Source organism: Schistocerca piceifrons, chromosome 2 (genome assembly GCF_021461385.2).
Source record: "Schistocerca piceifrons isolate TAMUIC-IGC-003096 chromosome 2, iqSchPice1.1, whole genome shotgun sequence".
NCBI classification, from domain to species: Eukaryota; Metazoa; Arthropoda; class Insecta; order Orthoptera; family Acrididae; genus Schistocerca; species Schistocerca piceifrons.
In genome coordinates this window covers 312,082,741-312,102,751 of record NC_060139.1, presented here as the reverse complement: position 1 = coordinate 312,102,751, position 20,011 = coordinate 312,082,741, and the positions used below count along the sequence as shown (strand labels likewise).

General features: G+C 46.2%; 1 protein-coding gene across 1 annotated transcript in view; it reads left to right on the top strand.

Annotated features, from left to right (window-relative positions):
* Positions 1-3,787: 3,787 nt before the first annotated feature.
* LOC124776766 (beta-1,4-N-acetylgalactosaminyltransferase bre-4) overlaps positions 3,788-20,011 on the top strand; it is a gene marked incomplete at its 5' end in the record, with an annotated part of 21,347 nt that continues 5,123 nt past the window's right edge. Inside the window, 2 exons of the mRNA XM_047251905.1 lie at positions 3,788-3,971; positions 9,335-9,518. Coding sequence (XP_047107861.1) covers positions 3,788-3,971; positions 9,335-9,518 — 368 coding nt within the window. The remainder of the gene's footprint in view (positions 3,972-9,334; positions 9,519-20,011) is intronic.

The following is a 20,011-nucleotide window of genomic DNA, read 5'->3' as shown; positions in this document are numbered from 1 at the left end:
TGAATGAAACACAATTTTCGTGCCATATGCACTGAAGAACAGCGGCAGAAATGGAACCAAAACACTGCATGTAGAAAAACAACGACGAAACCTGTAAGTAGAACCTTAAATTATTACCACATCAAAGAGACGCCAAGGGGCCAGAACTGTTTATGCCCTTGTATATACATCGTCTCAAAATGTAAACTAAATAATGTAAACAAAAACATGTTCATCTTGTAGGCCACTGAAGGTGCCTTGCAAAGTATAAAGGCGAAACGTTTATGGCACGAAAAAATGTTTCATTCAGTTGTAATTAGACGCTCCAAAAGTAAAAATTACCAGCGTACTGTAATACCAGAACCTTCAAACACACCATTATATCCAGAATCATCTAAATGACCGTCTACATTATTCGGAGTATCACTATCGTTAATGAAATCCGCGGTTCCAGCATTGATAAACCTCGACGAAGTGTCATTGCAAATGAACGAGCGATATAAGGAAAGCGTAGAACGCAAAGAGAAGTTTTAACTCGAATTACGACGCTGTAAACAATACTACTGTGCCATTTGTTGACGCATTTTGTTACTAAATATGCGTAAAACGTGCAACTCTGACCAAACCTGTCAAAGTAACGTTAGTGTTTTGCACGGTATTAGATGTAGCCGCCGGTAAAATTTACGGGCATTGTGAAATTTAAAATTTTCCCAGCAAACTAAATATTCAAAAAGATTTCGGGCTTGCAGCCGGTCGTCGTTAGCTTCCATCCACGATATTTCGACTGGACAACTGCCAGCCATCCTCAGGTGAGCCATCGAAGACTGACGAAGACGCCCTCCGTCCCGCAATATGTAGCATGCAGCGAGTATTCCGCGTATGCGTCAAAATCATATTGACAGACGAACCACACCGCACGCCAGCAGCGCCCTCGCTGGTGGAACTGCAGAAATCAGCTGTCGCCATGGATAGCCCCTTGTCTCCCATCGTGGCCAACCTTTTTATGGAGGATTTTGAGGAGAGAGCACTTGAATCAGCAGCCCTCAAACCAACTGTTTTTTTTTGGAGGTACGTGGATGACACTTTCGTAGTGTGGCCTCATGGAGAAGAAAAATTAATGGTGTTTTTAGATCACCTCAACTCCATTCATGAGAACATTCGGTTTACCATGGAATTAGAGAAAAATGGTTGCCTCCCTTTCTTGGATGTGCTAGTTAGACGGAAGAGTGATGGCTCTCTGGGGCATTCAGTTTATCGAAAGCCCACACATAGTGATCTGTATTTAGATTCGTCCAGCTGCCATCACTCATCGCAAACAATGAGTGTACTTAAAACACTTGTACACACAGCGCATGCAGTGTCAGATGCAGATAGTTTGCCTGAAGAGCTTGCTCATCTGAAGAGGGTTTTCAAAGAGAATGGATATTCGACAAGGCAAATTAGCAATGCACTTACAATTAAGCCAAAGAAACAGGGAGTGGAGAAAGAAGAGAGCACGCCTACTAAATCTTTAGCTTTTCTTCCCTTTGTTGGCAACATCTTCAAAATTGCAAGAATCCTCCACGGTTTCGAAGTGAAAGTGATTTTCCGTCCACCATCGAAGGTTTCCGACCTGATGGTATCAATGAAAGACGATCTGGTATTGCGGAAGACGGGAATTTATAAAAATACCTTGTCAGTGTGGCATGTCATATATAGGACAAACATTGCGAACGGTAGAAGAACGTTGCTCTGAACATCAACGCTGTACTCGCCTTTTGCAACCTTAAGTCTGCAATTGGTGAGCACTGCATTTCCACTGGACACTCAATGGAGTATGACAAGACAACAATTTTGGCCACAGCAACATCCTTTTGGGACTCTCTCATAAAAGAATCAGTGGCAATTCGAATGACAGACAACCTTATGAACCGTGACAATGGCTACCAGTTAGATAATGTGCGGAACCCCGTCATCTCTAAGATCTGCTCCAGAAGAAGACGTCAGAGTACTCAGATGGCCGCGGCAATTGACAACGCCGAAGACAGCTGAGTTCTGCAGTTCCACCAGCGAGGGCGTTGCCGGCGAGCGGTGTGGTTCGTCTGTCAATATGATTTTGATACATGCGCGGAATACTCGCTGCACACTATATATTGCGGAACGGAGGGCGTCTTCGTCCAGGCAATCATCGTAGGTCGTACCGCTCGCTCCTTCCGGCTCCTCGATTTCTCCCTTACCGTCTGTGCCCGTCCTGTCTGCCTCACCCTCACCCCCACCCCCACCCCCACCCTCACCTACCTTGGCCTCACCATTGACCGTCACCTCACCTGGATCGCTCATCTCCGCTCCATCCAATCCAAAGCCCACAACCGCCTCAGACTCCTCAAACTCCTCTCTGGCCGGACATGGGGGTTGCACCCCTCTACCATCCTCCACACCTACAAATCCTTAATCTGTCCCATCCTCTGTTATGCCAGTCCCGCCTGGATATCTGCCCCCCCCCCCAAATTCTATAAATCCCTCCAGATCCTTGAGCATCATGCACTCCGCCTCGCATTCCGTATACGCCTCCCGTCCCCCACGCGGATCCTCTGACCTCATTCCTTTCCCCCATCTGCTCCTGTTCCTCGAACATATCTGCATACTCTACACCTCCCGCCGCCTTGATCCCCCTCACCCCCTGGTTGCTCCTCTCTTCTCCCGTCCCCGCCCCCTGCTACGCCTTCACTGTTGTGTCCCCCCTACCCATCTCTACACCCTTCATCTCCTTTCCCAAGGTGGCTTCCGTCACCTCCCCCTCCCGGATGATGCCCTGTCTCCCTCCATCTATCCCTCCTATCAACTCTGATCCTCAACCCCCCCCTTTCCTCTGGCCTTTCCCTGGGCTCCCTCTTCCCCCCCTTCCATCGTGTTTTCTCCCCACCAAACCTCTCCCTACCTCCCTTCTCCCTTCCCCCCCCCCCCAGAATCCTTTTGTATTCCCCTCCTTTGCCTTCCCCACTCCCTGTCGCGTCTGCCCAGCACCCCCCACCCCTCTTATGGGTCCTCATCCTCCATCGGCTCCTTTCCCGCCCGCCCCCCCCCTTCGCTTTACCTCTCCTTCCCTCCTGTTTTTTATTTTCCCATCATCTGTCCAGTTTCCCCCCACCTGCTCTCGGCTGTGATGCCACATTTGCTAACTTTTTAGTGCAGTGTTCCAGTGAATGTTCAGTGTTGTTCGTCTTTCTCGTGTTGCGAACAGAAACCATGCTGTCGCTGGGTGTGAATTTTATGTCTTTTGCGAACAGAAACCAGACTGTCGCCGTGTTTTTTAGTTGTCTGTCTATTGTTTTACCTGTCTGCTTTGTATGTATTTTATTAGCATCATCACCCCTTTGTTCTATGTTTTAAGTTCCATGATGTTACTATTTAATTCTCCGATTTTATCGCCTGTTTTTATTAGTTATTCTCTTCATCTTTGTAACAGTCTGTAGTCTGAAGAGCAGCATACTAAGCTGCTGCCAGCCTGCCCCCTTCGGGGGAATCGAAATTCAATAAAGGAAAGGAAAAAAAAAGTCTTCGTCAGTCTTCGGTGGCTCCTGAGGATGGCTGGCAGTTGTCCAGTCGAGATATCGTGGATGGAAGCTAACGACGATGGCTGTAAGCCCGAAATCTTTTTGAATACTCACGGGCATCGATCTTCGTGCGACCCCTATGCCCGTAAATTTTACGGGTTCGGCGCATAGTGTGTTGAAGAGAACTGGGGGACTGTCGTGTTGCAGAGGGCCCGCTGAAGGTGTCGCGCGAGTCGGCGTCGCTGGCTTCGCTGCAGGAGGGCCGCGGGCCGGCGTGGCTGCGCGCGCTGTCTGCCGGCGGGCACTTCCGGCCGGCGGGCTGCCGCGCGCGCCACCGCGTCGCCGTCGTCGTGCCGTACCGAGACCGCGCCGCACACCTCGCGCTGCTGCTCACCAACCTGCACCCCCTGCTGCAGAAGCAGCAGCTCGACTACCGCATCGTCGTCGTCGAGCAGGCGGGTAAGCCGCCATCCGCACAGTTAATCGTTACCAGGATTGAATTGAAAATACAGGTTGAGTCAAAAGTCCTTGGACACCTTCATAAGTTGGAAGATTAAACGGAAAATTGAAGTGTGATGATGGGAACATAGGTTTGATATGGGGCCGCAACTTTTGGAGTGAATGTCATTCGTGGCCGCCATTTTGAAATCCGCCATTTTGGATTCGAGTCCTTTTTTTAAATGGGAAGGGGGGTGTATGACACATCATATAACACTCGCTTGAGCTCTGGAATTTAGTGGTGTAATTTGTTTTTGTCTATCTCGTACAGTTTAGAGGTTTTTAATGTTCAAAGTTGGGAAATTATTTTCTTACTGACTCCTCCAACACGTGTTCTACGTGTTAGCCATCCCCAGACATGCATCGCCATCGAGGTAACTTTGAACTTTAATAACTTCTAAACTGTACAAGATACACAAAAACAAATTACACCAATCAGTTCCAGACCTCAAGTGAGTGTTATCTGATGTGTCATACACCCCCCCCCCCTTCCCATTAAAAAAAAATTGACTTGAATCCAAAATGGCGGCTTTCAAGATGGCGACCATGAATGACATTCACTTCAAAAGTTGCACCCCATGTCAAACTTTTCTTCCCATCATCACATTTCAATTTTACCTTTAATCTTTCAACCTATGAAGGTGTCCAAGTACTTTTGACTCGCCCTGTATTACCAATTATGTGCCCATGATGATGTGATCAAATAGCGTACCACAGTGGCTTGTGGGACTGGGATGTTGAGCCCGGCCCGGATCGTTGACCATAGTAGTTGACTGTACTGTGGAGACATGCTGATTACCAAGAATATTATGACCACCTACCTAATAGCCAGTATGACCATCTTTGGCGTGGATAACAGTGGCAGTGTGTCTTGACGTGGAAGCAGTTAGGCCTGGGAGTCAGTTGGTACCACATCTGTGGCCCCCCCCCCCCCCCCCCCCCACACACACACACACACACACACACACACACACACACACACACACGTGTGCAGGACTCTTGGGAGTTGCAAACTATGCAGGACATTCAGCTAGGTATACGCTCTTAAGGAATGCGTATAGTATCATATTGATGTAACAGTTTGATGAGAACTGATGGAATGTGATTCCATGTAACTGAATGCGAAACAGTCTGTCGTGATGCTTGTTGTAAAACTGGCTATACTTTAAGATGTAGCTGCTGATAGTGCAATAATATGTTTTATAGGCACAGAAAAATTAACATTCAGAGGCTGAATTTGTCAAGTGGTTCTGGGTGGTATAACTGCAATGTCATACACGTTTCAGGAGGGATAGTTTGTTCTAAAGGAGTATGATTTTTATATGCAGACCAGGAATCGAGCAAAATTTGGTTATTTTGACTACCTATTGGCCAGAAGCAGTGCTTGCACCATAATTGTAGTTATCTTACACCCATTTTCCCACTTTTGATTGCTGTGACGTAAATATTCCCTACTGCCCTAGCAAGATCACGCACATGAGAGAGAATTGTAGGGGCAGAGCATCCCCAGCTTCTTGCAGCACAATAAATAACTTTCCAGGCAAGTTATCATCCAGATTAACAATTGATGTAATTGTATACAAATACATTAAGGCATTGATGTTAGTTGATCTTTCTACAACTCTCTTGGTACCTCTGATTTCCAGGATTCCTTTAATATGCATTTCCTCTTCAACTCACGATTGGTTGGAGTTGAAAACAGATTCCGTACTGAACAATGGGATAAGGTTGTTTACCTCATCTAAAAGTTTTCGGGCCTATTCCACTGTTTGCTGAGCATTGTCAAGTTGACACTTTGTTCGAAATTTTCAATGCCTTAAGTCTTAAAGTTCTATAGCCCTGTTTGAAGTTATGAAATCGTCCACTGCTTCCCTTGAAATAACTGTAATCTATGTTACATATAATTTGATGTGTATAACATAGTCGGTCATTATCATGCACATTCCATAAATTGTATCGAGTATCCCAAAATGTGCAAATAACAGCTTTTGTAACAAGCATGCGTTGTCCTCCCTTGAATATCTGTAGTTTTTCTTATGCAGTACATGGTCACATTACTGCAAACTTACTGGAAATCTGTTCATAATTTCAATTTTTTTTACGATGCTGCAGATGATCTTCCATGTGCGTAATTGTATTTTGACCGGCTCCTTGTACCATGTTTGTCCTTTACTATGTTTCACTTGAGATGGCATTTATGGCTCCTTTTCTGGTCAGGACGATGAACAACATGGCTCGACACATGTTCAAACATCACTTTCACTTGTTAAGCATGTATCATCATCATCATCATCATCATCATCGTTGTCGTACTCCTCATGTGCATTGTCTGCACAGTTGAGCATACACTACACCCTACATTCCACTGACTCTTAATGCAGAAATGCTAATAGTTCATTTACCACTAATATCTCAGTCCGTGAAATTCCTTGGGTTACTTTCAACTTTGGCAACTGTTGTAGATATAATGCAAGTTTGCTTTTTCGTTGCCATTGCTCTGCTTTGTATCAATACCACTACCAAATAGCACTGTTGTTAATTGCTGACTAAGCTCTTCAACTAGGCTCTGTAGCCTCATGTTGTGCTCGCCATTGGGTACCTTAAGTCCCACCCTCTGTTGCCATTAGCAGCCAGTATTGTCAATGCTCGGTAGATAATGTGTGACCTTCAGTCCCACCCTCTGTTGCCATTAGCAGCCAATATTGTCAGTGATTGGAGATACAGCACTCTCTACTACATCCCACAGAGAATGCAAGTTTATAGGTATCTTCATTACACATTATATTTAATGGTTTTGTATGGTCAAAAAGAGTATTGAGATAGCATCTTTTATTTTAAAAAGGGGACAACTGTGCAAGTCATGAGGGCATTGCAAAACGTTTCTTGGTCAGTTCGTATGTACAGCATGTTTAACAAAAAGTGTCACAGATTCCTACAGGAGGTAGTATTGATCAAAACTAAATCCTTTAATGATAAGTCTAGAAACGAATACCTGTTACCTGTTAAGATGTGGGCTGTGTTGCGTGTGACGAGTTACACTTCACAAAACAGATTAACAGGTTTTGTGCATCACTGATTTCTGTGCGATTAGTTACCATTTCCAATGGAGAACATTACCCTTGCACAAAGGCGATGTCTGTGGTTTATGCAGCACAGTGCACCACACCATTTTCAACAGAGTGTACATCTCAACAATATTTTGTGGCCAGTGGATTGGTCGAGGTGGTCCACCAGCATGGCCTTCCTGTTCACTGTATCTGGAATTGTTTGATATCTGGGCATGGGGACATTTGAAGGCATCGGTGTATGTCCAACCATAAACTATGTACAAACATTGCAGGAGCGTGTGATGCATCCTGAATGGAACCAGATGCGTTAAAAAAAAGAGGGGGGGGGGGCAAATCATTAATAAGAAGGGATGAAGGATGTGTTGGGATGAGTGGTGACCACATGCAGTACTGCGTATAGTGACTGCTTCTACGTGACAGAAGGGAATGAGAGGGCAGATTGACCCATATGTCAACGGGTATTGGTTTCCAGATGTACCATTTTAGAGACTTTTCTTTCTAGTTTTGACAAATACAACCCCTTGTAGGAATATGTGACACTTTTTAAACACCCAGTTTTTAAAACTCAGTGAAAGAAAAAGTGGTGTATTATTCACAAACTGTGGACTAATCTGTGCAAAATTGCTAAGTAGTCCAAGAATTCCTGCTACTTTTAACAGTTTTGCAGTTCTGAGTGTTCATCTTACTGCAAGGTCACACATCACTGCTTAGCATTAAACAGACATTTCGAGGGACCAAGTCCTGTGGATAGTAAAGGCCATATCCTTCTGTAAATACCAGTCCTCACCCTCTGAACACACTGTAAAGATCTCACACACATGAACTGAGAGGGCAGAGATATGAAAGTAAGAGATAGCAAACACCTGTAGGCTGAAAAGTAAAGTAGGCATCAGTTCAGAACACACAATGTAATTTGTAGTATGTTCTGTTAATATTATGCTCTGTAGTTATTCTCTGTGATGACACAGTTTCTCGAAGCACATGTTCTGTAAACAGAGCTGATTTAATGCCCAAATGACACAAGAGAAGAGGGGTGCCGAAGTACAAAATTTGTAGACAGAATGTCACATAATTAGTAATGAAAACTGACATAGGTGAAAGTACACAATTGAACACAGGTCTGTAAACAAATGTGCAGTAAAGATCTGCCACTGAATTTGGTATCAAGTATTGTCCTATTTATTAAAAAAATCTGCTTGAGATGTAAACTTTTTGGTAAATCCCCTTCTAATTGGACTAGCATTTCACCCAGGGTCTCCTTTAACTAGAAGTAAATACTTCAGAACATTACATGTGGTGAAAGATGATTCTCAAAGTTCAAGTTGATCAAAACATACGTCAGTTCAAAATGTTGTCAAAAACGACTGTGTGTGCTTTCAGATATAGCCATTGAAAAGGATACCATGAAGGTGGTGGATTTAGAGTCTACTTCAAAAAGATTTTTCTAAATTAAAGGATAAAAATTTTCAATACAGTGTTCTGTCCAAGGAAAAATTGTCATTACATGTAGTGAACAACTGTAGGGATTTAGCATGATATTATTATGGTATTTCTCTTTTGTATCTCTCTCAAATTTGTGTCTTCCTTTCCAGCTACATACATAATAAGTTTCCAAGTCACTTCCAGGGCAAGTGTTTTTATGTAATTATTAACTGTTGAGTTTTCTTCACATGTAACTTGTAAAGTAAAACAGTGTTTTGTGTTCAGTATGTAAATATGAGATAAGATGATGTGTTTTGAAATTTCTTTCCCACTTTTTCTGACGGAAAGTGAAAAATTTGTAAATTATGGTATTTAAATTATGAAGTACTAAAATAAAACAAAACATATGTTGTATGTAGCACGTGTTTATTGGAGCTAGAACAATATAAAAGATCTAGTTCTTGCTGCTTTGACTAAAAGCTTTTTTGTCACAGAAACAAATGTCTATGTAGGAGAAAAAGAAAACACACACACACACACACACACACACACACACACACACACACACACACACACATTTAGATTTATTTATAAAGGTCTTACGAAGGGGGCAGCTCACATCTGTGTGTGTGTGTGTGTGTGTGTGTGTGTGTGTGTGTGTGTGTGTGTGTGTGTGTGTGTGAGAGGGGGGGGGGGAGGGGAGGAGGGGGGGGAGAGAGAGAGAGAGAGAGAGAGAGAGAGAGAGAGAGAGAGAGAGAGAGAGAGAGAGAGATATTGCTAAGTTTTTGTGCACCATTAAGAAGTTAATAATTGTGCATGGTGCTTTGTTTTCAGGAAATGGTGCCTTTAATCGTGCCATGCTGATGAACATTGGCTTTGTGGAGGCTCTCAAACTGTATGACTTCCAGTGTTTCATCTTCCATGATGTAGACCTGCTACCAGAGGATGACCGTAACCTGTATACGTGCCCAGAGCAGCCGAGGCACATGTCTGTGGCCATTGATGTCTTCAAGTACAGGTACACCCATTGATCCTAGTCTGAGAGTTAAAGCATGGAAGGAAATAAACATTTGGAAGACCAGTGTCTCTTTAAATATCACAGAGCATGTATAGAACGCATTGGGGAGATTTATTGCTGCATGTTTTCATGCAAAATGACGATTCAGCAGTTGTCAAGTGTGCTGGTGGAGGAATGGAACCTCTATCACAACCTTGTGGCCAGCATAGGAGTACATCGCAGAGCATGCAGTGCTGCCCATGATGATCATGCTTATTATTAAGATCTATTACCTGTCTTTTACATTTCCTTAGGAACATCATGCTAGGTGCATTCAATAAGTAATGCAACACATTCTTATTCTCGGCCAATTTTGGTTGGAAAAAAAATGTGGAATTTGTTGTGTAACATCATGTAATATTCCCATATCAGCCTCTGTAGTTTCATGAAGTTCAATTAGGTGCTGGCACCATACATAGCCTTCAAAATGGTGTCTGTGACAGAGCTGCCATTGAGCTGCTTTTGGCAGAAAACCAAAGCATCACAGATGTTTGTAGGCACTTATAGAATGTCTATGGAGACCTGACAGTGAACAATAGGATGGTGAGACAATGGACAGGGCTTGTATCATCATTGCAACAAGGTTGTGTAAACCTGTCTGATCTCCTGCATGCTGACCAGCTGCACACAGCTGTGACTTCTGCAGTGTTGGAGTGTACAGAGACACTCATTTGAGGTGATAGATGGATCACAACTAAAACATCTCACTCCACAGTGGATATCCCAGTTGGTAGTGATGATACTTGTCCACCAGTGTGAGAATTCAAAGCTGCTCGCCCACTGGGTTTCTTGCTGCCTTACAGAAGACCATAAAGAGCAACAAAAGACCATCTGTGTGGAATCAGTTGCATGTTAAGAAGCTGATCGTGACAATTTTTTGTTGAACATTGTCACAGTGATGGTAAAATTGGTTCATCACTTAAAACCAGAAACAAAAGGCAATCCATAGTGTTGCACCACACCACCTCTCCTCTGAATAAAAAGTTCAAAGCTGCACACCCTCAGCTGGTAAAGTCATGGTGACTGTCTTCATGGGACACTGAAGAGGTTATTCTGTTTGATATTGTCCCTCGTGATGCATCAACTTGTAAGTGTACTGTGCTACCCCCAGGAAATTAAAGAAACGACTCATCATGTTGGTCATCACAAAAATACAAATTAACTTCTCCTTCTCCATGACAACACAGAGCTTCACCCAAGTCTGCACATGCTAGAGGAGCTCACAAAACTTCATTGGTGTGTTCTTCCTCATCCACCCTTCAGTCCAAATTTCGCACCTTGGCCCATGAAGGGAAACAGTATGTGGATGATGGGGAGGTTATTGATGCAGCAAGACATTTGCTCTTACACTGAGGGGTACCATGTTGGCATAAAGGCTCTCCCAGTATGGTGATGTGAGGCCATCACATTAAATGAAGATTACGTGGAAAAATAGGGTTTTGTAACCAACAGAGTGGGGAATAATGTGGTACATAGGAATCCTGAATGAAACCAACTTGCTTTCAGACTCATCTCTTATTGAACGCCCCTCATACTAAAAGGGGGGCAATCAAATGAAAATAACCCCCCCCCCCCCCCCCCCCTGCGGATCCGGGGTAAGAATAGGCCCGAGGTATTCCTGCCTGTCGTAAGAGGCGACTAAAAGGAGTTTCAACCGTTTCGGCCTTCCATGTGATGGTCCCCCTTGGGGTTTGACATCCATTTTTCAAAATTCTACAGAAGTACGAGCCTTTTGGGGAAGGACGCCTTACGTGGTGTCTCACTGGTCCTCAGTGCACTAAGACCTTGGCACTCAGCATTGTAACGGCGTTGTAACCACACCCGCTATTCCTCAAATTGGGCCTAAACGCCTGATGGGTTACACAAGTTACGCCCATAGTGTGTCCCCATCTGCACCTACGATCATGATGGTCTTTCCATGGCACCCGAAATCCAGCATGGTAGCCAGCCCGTTGTGGTGGGGTCGTCATGTAGGTTGTAGCCCCCTGACAACACAGGGATCGTACTGCCGATACCTGAGCTGCACCCTCCCCACGTTGGCCAAGGAGTAGATGCCCGTCTCCTTGGGGCATCAGGACTCCCGGCAACGGTCATCCTGCCAGGTGGCCCTTGCTGAGGCTGGGTGGCGCCCGTGGGGAGAGCCCCTGGTCGGAGTGGGTGGTATCGGGGCGGACGTTTTGCAGATGAAACGTCAACATGTATCGGGTCGCTCTGCGGCCGAGTCTTTTAAAAAGAAAGGTACTGTCTCTGGTTCTGGTTCTCCTGCCCCTTCCCCCTTGGCCACTCCCTGGGAGGAAGGACAGGCCCGCCGGCTTGGGGCGAAGTACTTCCCCCGCTATTTAGTCTGTTCTCGGACCAATGGGGGGACGTTCGCCACCTCCGAGCCCATGTTCTTCGTCCAGCACATTGAGGACATCTTCGGGGAAATCGAGGCTCTCAGTAAAATGCGTTCGGGGTCCGTTCTTATAAAGACTACCTCCGCCACTCAGTCGGCGGCGCTCCAGGCGTGCGACCGCCTAGGGGACATCCCAGTGTCCATTGTCCCGCATCTGGCACTGAATAGGACGCAGGGGGTTATTTTTCATCGGGACCTCCTGCTGCAATCTGATGAGGAGCTCAGGGCCAACCTGGAGCGCCGAGGCGTGCATTTCGTCCGGCGTGTCCAGCGTGGCCCCAAAGACCGTCGCATCGACACCGGGGCCTTTATCCTCGCCTTCGAGGGGGACGTTCTCCTGGAGAAGGTAAAGGTGATGTGCTACCGGTGCAATGTGCGACCTTACGTCCCGCCTCCTATGCGCTGCTTTCGGTGTTTGCGCTTTGGGCACATGTCGTCACGGTGTGAGGCTGAGCCCCTTTGTGGCGATTGTGGACGTCCTCTTCGTGAGGAACATACATGCACCCCACCACCTCGGTGCGTCAATTGTCCTGGCATCCACTCGCCTAGATCTTTAGACTGCCCCGCGTATCAGATGGAGAAGAAGATCCAAGAATTAAAAACTTTGGATCGCCTCTGTTATTCTGAGGCGAGGAAAAAGTATGACCGCCTCCATCCCGTGCCGTTGTCAACTTCGTTTGCCTCAGTCGTGTCCGCTCCTTCCGCAGTATCCTCACCCCTATCCTGTCCCCCCTCCACCTCCTCACCCCATCCGGGGTCTATGCCTCCGCCTCCCAAATCCCTCCCTTCCAAATCCTCCTCCCTCGCAGCCCCTGCGCCCTCTGCCCCAGGGGCCACCCTTCCTCCTCCTCCCCCTCCGCCGCCTGAGAAGCGATCCTCTTCTCAGGCATCCATCGGGGAAACGTTCCGGACCCGGCTTCCGAGGTCCGGCGTTCCAAAACGGACCCCGCGTGTGAGGACCTTCTTCGGGTCCATCCCACCATCCCCGTGCCTCATCGGACTTCCCAGAAGGCCTCCAAGAAGAAGTCTTTATCCCCCTCTCCACCCCGGCGCGTTTCGTCTGATGCTCCATCCGTGAGTCGCTGCTCCCGGCTGTCCTCAGTTTCGCCGGGACGCTCTGCTGCCAGGCGCTCAGCTGGCCTCTCGTCGGCGAATGATGCTGCCCCTCCTACGCAACTGGGAAAGCGGCCGCAGCTGGCGACGACTCGATGGAACAGGATCCACCTCCCGCCGGTTGTAGCGTTGTTCCCTCGAAACCTGGCCCTCAGCGGCCGTCGAGGTGACCAGCTCTTCACCCGTTTCGTTCCCCCTTTTTTCTGACTAGCGATGGCTTTGTTACATTGGAACGTAAGAGGTATTCGATCTAATCTGGAGGAATTACAACTGCTCCTCCTGCTCGTTTGGGACGATGTCTATTACCATCCCATCCCATTGACCACCCCACTCCAAGCAATAGCTGTCCGTATTACTCTTTCTGCTTTTACTTTTTCAGTTTGTACCATCTACACTCCACCGTCATCTGCTGTTAGTCGGGCTGACATGATGCACCTGATCGTTCAGCTTCCCCCGCCGTTCTTATTGTTTGGCGACTTCAATGCCCATCATCTCCTTTGGGGCTCTCCTGCATCCTGTCAGAGAGGCTCCCTCTTGGCGGATGTCTTCAACCATCTCAATCTTGTCTGCCTCAATACTGGCGCCCCGACTTTCCTCTCGGACTCTACTCATACCTACTCCCACTTGGACCTCTCGATCCGTTCTACCACTCTTGCCCGTCGGTTCGGGTGGTATGTCCTTTCTGACACCTATTCGAGCGACCACTTCCCCTTTGTCGTTCGTCTCCTGCACCACACCCCATCCCCACGTCCTTTGAGCTGGAACATACCGAAAGCTGACTGGAGACTTTACTCCTCCCTGGCGACCTTTCCGGACCACGATTTTCTCAGTTGTGACAGTCAGGTCGAATACCTCATGGCTGTTATCATCAATGCAGCCGAACGTTCCATTCCTCGTACTACCTCTTCTTCACGTCGCGTTTCCGTCCCCTGGTGGAATGAGTCTTGTAGAGATGCTATCCGTGCTCGACGACGTGCTTTACGCACCTTTCGCCGCCATCCTACTTTGGCGAATTGTATTGGATACAAACGACACTGAGCGCAATGCTGTAGAGTCATCAAAGACAGCAAAAAAGCTTGTTGGGCTTCTTTCACCAGCTCCTTTAACAGTTTTACTCCCTCTTCCGTCGTCTGGGGTGACCTGCGCCGGCTGTCGGGCATTAAGGCCCACTCCTCGGTACCTGGCCTGACTTCAGGTACTGAGTTCCTTGTTGATCCTGTGGATGTCTCCAACCCCTTCGGCCGCTTTTTCGCGGAGGTTTCAAGCTCCGCCCATTACCACCCTGCCTTCCTTCCCAGGAAAGAGGCAGAAGAGGCTTGGCGACCTTCCTTCCACTCGCTGAATCTGGAAACTTATAATGCCCCCTTTACTATGCGGGAACTCGAATGTGCACTTGCACTGTCCCGGTCCTCTGCTCCGGGGCCAGATGTCATTCACGTTCAGGTGCTGGCCCACCTTTCTCTGGCAGGCAAAAGCTTCCTTCTTCGTACCTACAATCGCGTCTGGACCGAAGGTCAAGTCCCCATGCGTTGGCGTGACGCCGTCGTTGTTCCTATACCCAAACCCAGGAAGGATAGACACCTTCCTTCTAGTTACTGCCCCATTTCTCTTACAAGCTGTGTCTGTAAGGTGATGGAGCGCATGGTTAACGCTCGGTTAGTTTGGATTCTTGAATCTCGATGGCTACTTACCAATGTTCGTCGCCGCCGCCGCTCCGCTGTTGACCACCTTGTGACCTTGTCGACATTCATCATGAACAACTTTTTGCGAAAGCGCCAAACGGTAGCAGTGTTCTTCGATTTGGAGAAGGCTTATGATACCTGTTGAAGAGGAGGTATCCTCCGCACTATGCACAGGTGGGGTCTACGCGGTTGCCTGCCCCTTTTTATCGATTCCTTTTTAACAGATCGCAAGTTTAGGGTACGTGTGGGTTCCGTATTGTCTGACGTCTTGAGCGTAGCCCTTTTTGCCATTGTGATCAATCCAATTATGGATTGCATTCCACCTAATGTCTCAGGCTCTCTTTTTGTCGATGACTTCGCGATCTACTGCAGTGCACAAAGAACATGCCTCCTGGAGCGCTGCCTTCAGCGTTGTCTAGACAGCCTATACTCATGGAGTGTGGCAAATGGCTTCCGGTTCTCTGAAGAGAAGACGGTTTGCATCAACTTTTGGCGATATAAAGCGTTCCTTCCACCATCCTTACATCTCGGTCCCATTGTTCTCCCATTCGTGGAAACAACTAAGTTTCTAGGGCTCACACTGGACAGGAAACTTTGTTGGTTTCCGCACGTCTCTTATTTGGCTGCCCGTTGTACACGTTCCCTTAATGTCCTCAGAGTTCTTAGTGGTTCATCTTGGGGAGCGGATCGCACTGTCCTGCTTCGCTTGTATCGGTCCATAGTCCGATCAAAGCTGGATAATGGGAGCCTCGTCTACTCGTCTGCTCGGCCATCCCTCTTACGCCGTCTCAACTCATCCACCATTGGGGGTTACGTCTTGCGACCGGAGCATTCTACACTAGTCCCGTCGAGAGTCTTTATGCTGAAGCTGCCGAATTACCATTGACCTACCGGTGCGACGTACTGCTTTGTCGGTATGGCTGCCGGCTGTTGTCAATGCCCAACCACCCCTCTTATCAGTCCTTCTTCGCCGATTCTCTCGACCGTCAGTATGGGTTGTATGTGTCTGCCCTGCTGCCCCCTGGAGTCCGCTTTCGTCACCTGCTTCGACAATTGGATTTTGCCCTCCCTACCACCTTCAGAGAGGGTGAGAGCCCGACACCACCGTGGCTCCAGGCTCCGGTTCATATTTATCTCGACCTTAGCTCGCTCCCGAAGGAGGGTACTCCGGCTGCAGTGTATTGCTCACAGTTTGTTGAACTTCGTGCGCGACTTGCCAGTCACACCTTTATTTACACTGATGGCTCCAAAACTGACGATGGTGTCGGCTGCGCCTTTGTCGTCAGGGCCGACACCTTTAAATACCAGCTCCTCGACCAGTGTTCCAGCTTTACGGCCGAGCTTTTTGCTCTCCATCAGGCCGTTCAGTATGCCCGCCGCCACCACCACTCATCGTATGTACTCTGCTCTGATTCACTCAGTGCTCTTCAGAGCCTTGGAGCTCCATATCCGATCCATCCCTTGGTGCAACGGATCCAGCAGTCCCTCCATTCTTCTTCTTCTGCTGATGATGGCTCTCCTGTGAGCTTTCTGTGGGCTCCCGGCCATGTAGGAGTGCCTGGGAATGAGGCTGCTGATGCTGCAGCCAAGGCTCCAGTCCTCCTGCCTCGGCCAGCCTCCCATTGTGTCCCGTCATCTGACATTAGTGGGGTTGTTTGTAGGACGCTTGTGTCTTTGTGGTGGGATACTTGGTCATCACTTCAAGGAAACAAGCTCCGGGCAGTAAAACCGTTCCCAACTGCTTGGACAACCTCCTCCCGACCATCTCGGCGAGATGTGGTCCTTCTGACCAGGTTGCGGATTGGGCATTGCCGGTTTAGCCACCGCTACCTGCTCTCCGGTGACCCAGCCCCGCAGTACCTTTGTGGTCATGCATTAACAGTGTGCCATGTTTTATTGTCGTGTCCCCGTTTTAGTCAATCTCGTGTTGTCCTGTCTCTGCCGTCTACTTCACAGGATATTTTAGCTGATGACGCTCGAGCAGCTGCTCGTGTTCTTCGTTTCATTACTTTGACTGGCTTGTCCAAAGACATCTAACTCCTTCACTTATTTCCTTTGCATCTTTGTAAGAACTTTTTGGTGTCCCCCCCCCCCCCCCCCTTGAGTTTTACACTAGATTCTATGTGCTCTAACAATTGTGACTAGGCGCTAATGACCTCAGTAGTTGAGCGCCCTTAAACCCCAAACAGAAAAAGAAAATGACAGATGGAAAAAGTAAGTAAACTGTTCATTATTTCAAAACTAATGTTCATTAGTGGTAATATATTTATTGCACTGTGGGACAAGATGATCGGTGTCTTCATTGAAAAATGTTTGTGGTTGCCTATATATCCGTGACCTTGTACCCAGGCATGCACATCTTCGCCCAAAGCAAATCAATAGCCACAAATGAGTTCTTTAGGGCTCCAAAATTATGCATGGGGGACAGTTTGGGCTTTGTTGAGGATGTGTAGAAGTTTGCTGCCCACATGTTGCCAAGGTTGTTCAAAGAACACTGCAGAAGTTTCATGGGGAAGCCATTACACATTGTTTATTTTTTTTATTTTTAGAGCTCTGAAGAAAGACTTTTGTGACCATCGATTTGCTTCAGACGAAGAGGTGCACGTCAGGGTACCATCATAAGTCCATAGGCAACTGCAAATATTTTTCCATGAAGGCATTGACCAGCTTGTCTCACGGTGGAAAAAATGTATTAACAGTTAGGTTGATTACTTTTGAAATAATAAACAGTTTACTTACTTTTCCCATCTGTCTCGCTTTCATTTGACTGCCCGTTCTACTTCTACTACTACTACTACTACTACTCCTCCTGATAAGGTACTGCTGCTGCTTTTCTTACTTCTAAATTTTCTAATAGGTGTTGTGTACTAGAAACATATCTTAACAGAATAACAATCTTCCTGCAGTTCAGGGTTGGGAGCTTTCATCCCTGTTGTCAGAAAATGGGAAAAGTTAACTGAGACTTGTGCCAGTGACAAGATGCACGAGACAATACTGGTGCCTTATTTCAGTTTTCATTGTGAAACAGCTGTTCAAGCCAGAGAGAGGCTTCCTAAAAAATGCAGTGTTTTGAGTTTACATCCATTGCTTCATCTGCCTCATTCCAGTTAATATTTTGCAATTTGCTTCTAAAAGGTACAAGGAGAATTAACAGTAATATGCAGAAAGTGACCTTTGTACACGGAGAAATATATTGAGTTCATAATAATTAATGTATTTTCTCTTCTTTTACTGAGATTGCATTTGTGTGTGTTTTTGTGTGTGTGTGTGTGTGTGTGTGTGTGTGTGTGTGTGTGTGTGTCTTACTCGTGTAAAGTTTGCACTGCAAGTATTGTGGAAATGGAAAATACTACTGATGTGCAGTTTTCACAGAATGGACTGGTAGTCCAGGGCTTTTATTGCTAGCCAACAGAAATTGGTGGTGTTTGTTGCAGGACTCTAGTGTGTCGTTTGAGAGAGATCACATGTTGTGGTATTGTTAAAATTATATATATTATACCAGACACTCCAAGGATTTACACCATGTCCATGCAAAAATGCAGCTAATGTAGTTCACTTGTACACTGTAAATTCAGAACACCAAATATAGAGGGGCCCTGCAATGTAACTTGTGGTCCAACACCGCCAACTGTAGTACTATCCACATCATCAATAGCCGTGTAAATGGTCATGTGGGAAAGTCTTCTAAACCTCCTTTAACGGGGCATCTTTTGTGTGAGCGGTCCAATGCTGTTGCATGAGTGGCTGCATGAAGACTGATACCTTCTTACCAAATTCATTACTTATTATAAGCAAAAATGTTGCCTCCTTGAGCTCCTGGTTCTCGATGCATGGTTGGCGGTTGGTGTATGACATCACCTCAAAGTGCAAAATTTTCTAAGTCCGGTGCACGTCAAAATCCTGTGTTTGTTTGTATAGTGGCCACTGACCAATAAGCGTACATCGAGAACTAGGGGCTCAAGGAGGCAATATTTTTGCTTATATAAGTAATGAATTTGGTAAGAAGGTGTTAGTCTTCATGTAGCCACTCATGCAACAGCAGCATTGGATCGCTCACACAAAAGATGCCCCATTACAGGAAGTTAAGAAGACGTTCCTGCATGATCGTTTACAAGGCTATCAATTATGTGGAGATTACTACAGATGATGGTGTTGGAGCCAAAGTTATATTGCAGGGCTCCTCTATATTTTGTGGGTGTGTACTGAATTTCACTGTTACCAAAGTTGGTGCTGCGCTTTGTGGTAATGGTTGGTTAACTATTGCGGCAGTGCGGTATATTGGTGATAAAGTTAAAACAGTTCCAAGACTTGAGACCTTTAATAGTAGGCATGTCATTGCCTATCGTACCTTTCAGATCGGGGAGGTATATACCAGAGATTTGGGTAAATCCTACTTTACATCTACAAAGCCATTGGTATTAAGGACCAGGAACATCATAAGATCAATGAACAAGTTGGAGCACGTGTGTGGGTCAAAGGCGGTCTTGTATGTAAGAATATTAAACTTGCTGATGATGTAACAAATTATTGTAAAGATTGTGCAGAGTTTGTGGCATTCTACATGCATAGGGCTAGGTATGATGTTGTAATGTTTCCTTACAGTGTGCTTATGTGTTCCTTGAGTGCATTGCGACTTGCTAGTCAGTTAGTGCATGACTGTCCAAGCAGTAGGCTGTGAGTGGACAATGGGATTTATCAGTGCAGAAAAAGCTGACCACTTTCTAGTAGTGCCTTGGTTCGGAAATATTGTAGATATTCTGAGCTGTAGTGGGGAGGTGAGCAGTCTTCATGTGACCTGTGTATACATTCAGAGATTTTGCTGTTTCCTCTTCATGTAATGCTCTCCTGTCAAATGAAAACAAAACGGGTTTCTTTGAGCGGGAGCTATAAAATGAATTAAAATGCATTTGCATGATTATGGGATGCTGAAATATGTTATTAGTTTCAGATTTTATTTCCACCTTTCTGACAGTCAAGCATTAATCGCCTTACAGTACAAAGAAGTTATTTTTGTCAGTTTGCTAAATAGATTTGACTTTTATTAATCTTTTCCACTAAGGCAGTCAATTTATTTGAAACGAAGTGTTTAATTTCACACTATTGGCTAGTTTCAACTGTTTGCTGCATTTCAGGTGCACATTTTCCATCTTCTAGCACGTTTGGCATTATGCCATAATAAAGAGCCAAACATGAGATAATACAGTATTGGTTCTCCAAGAAAATTTACATCTGAATCTGGACATACGGTTATGCACTTTAAGCCA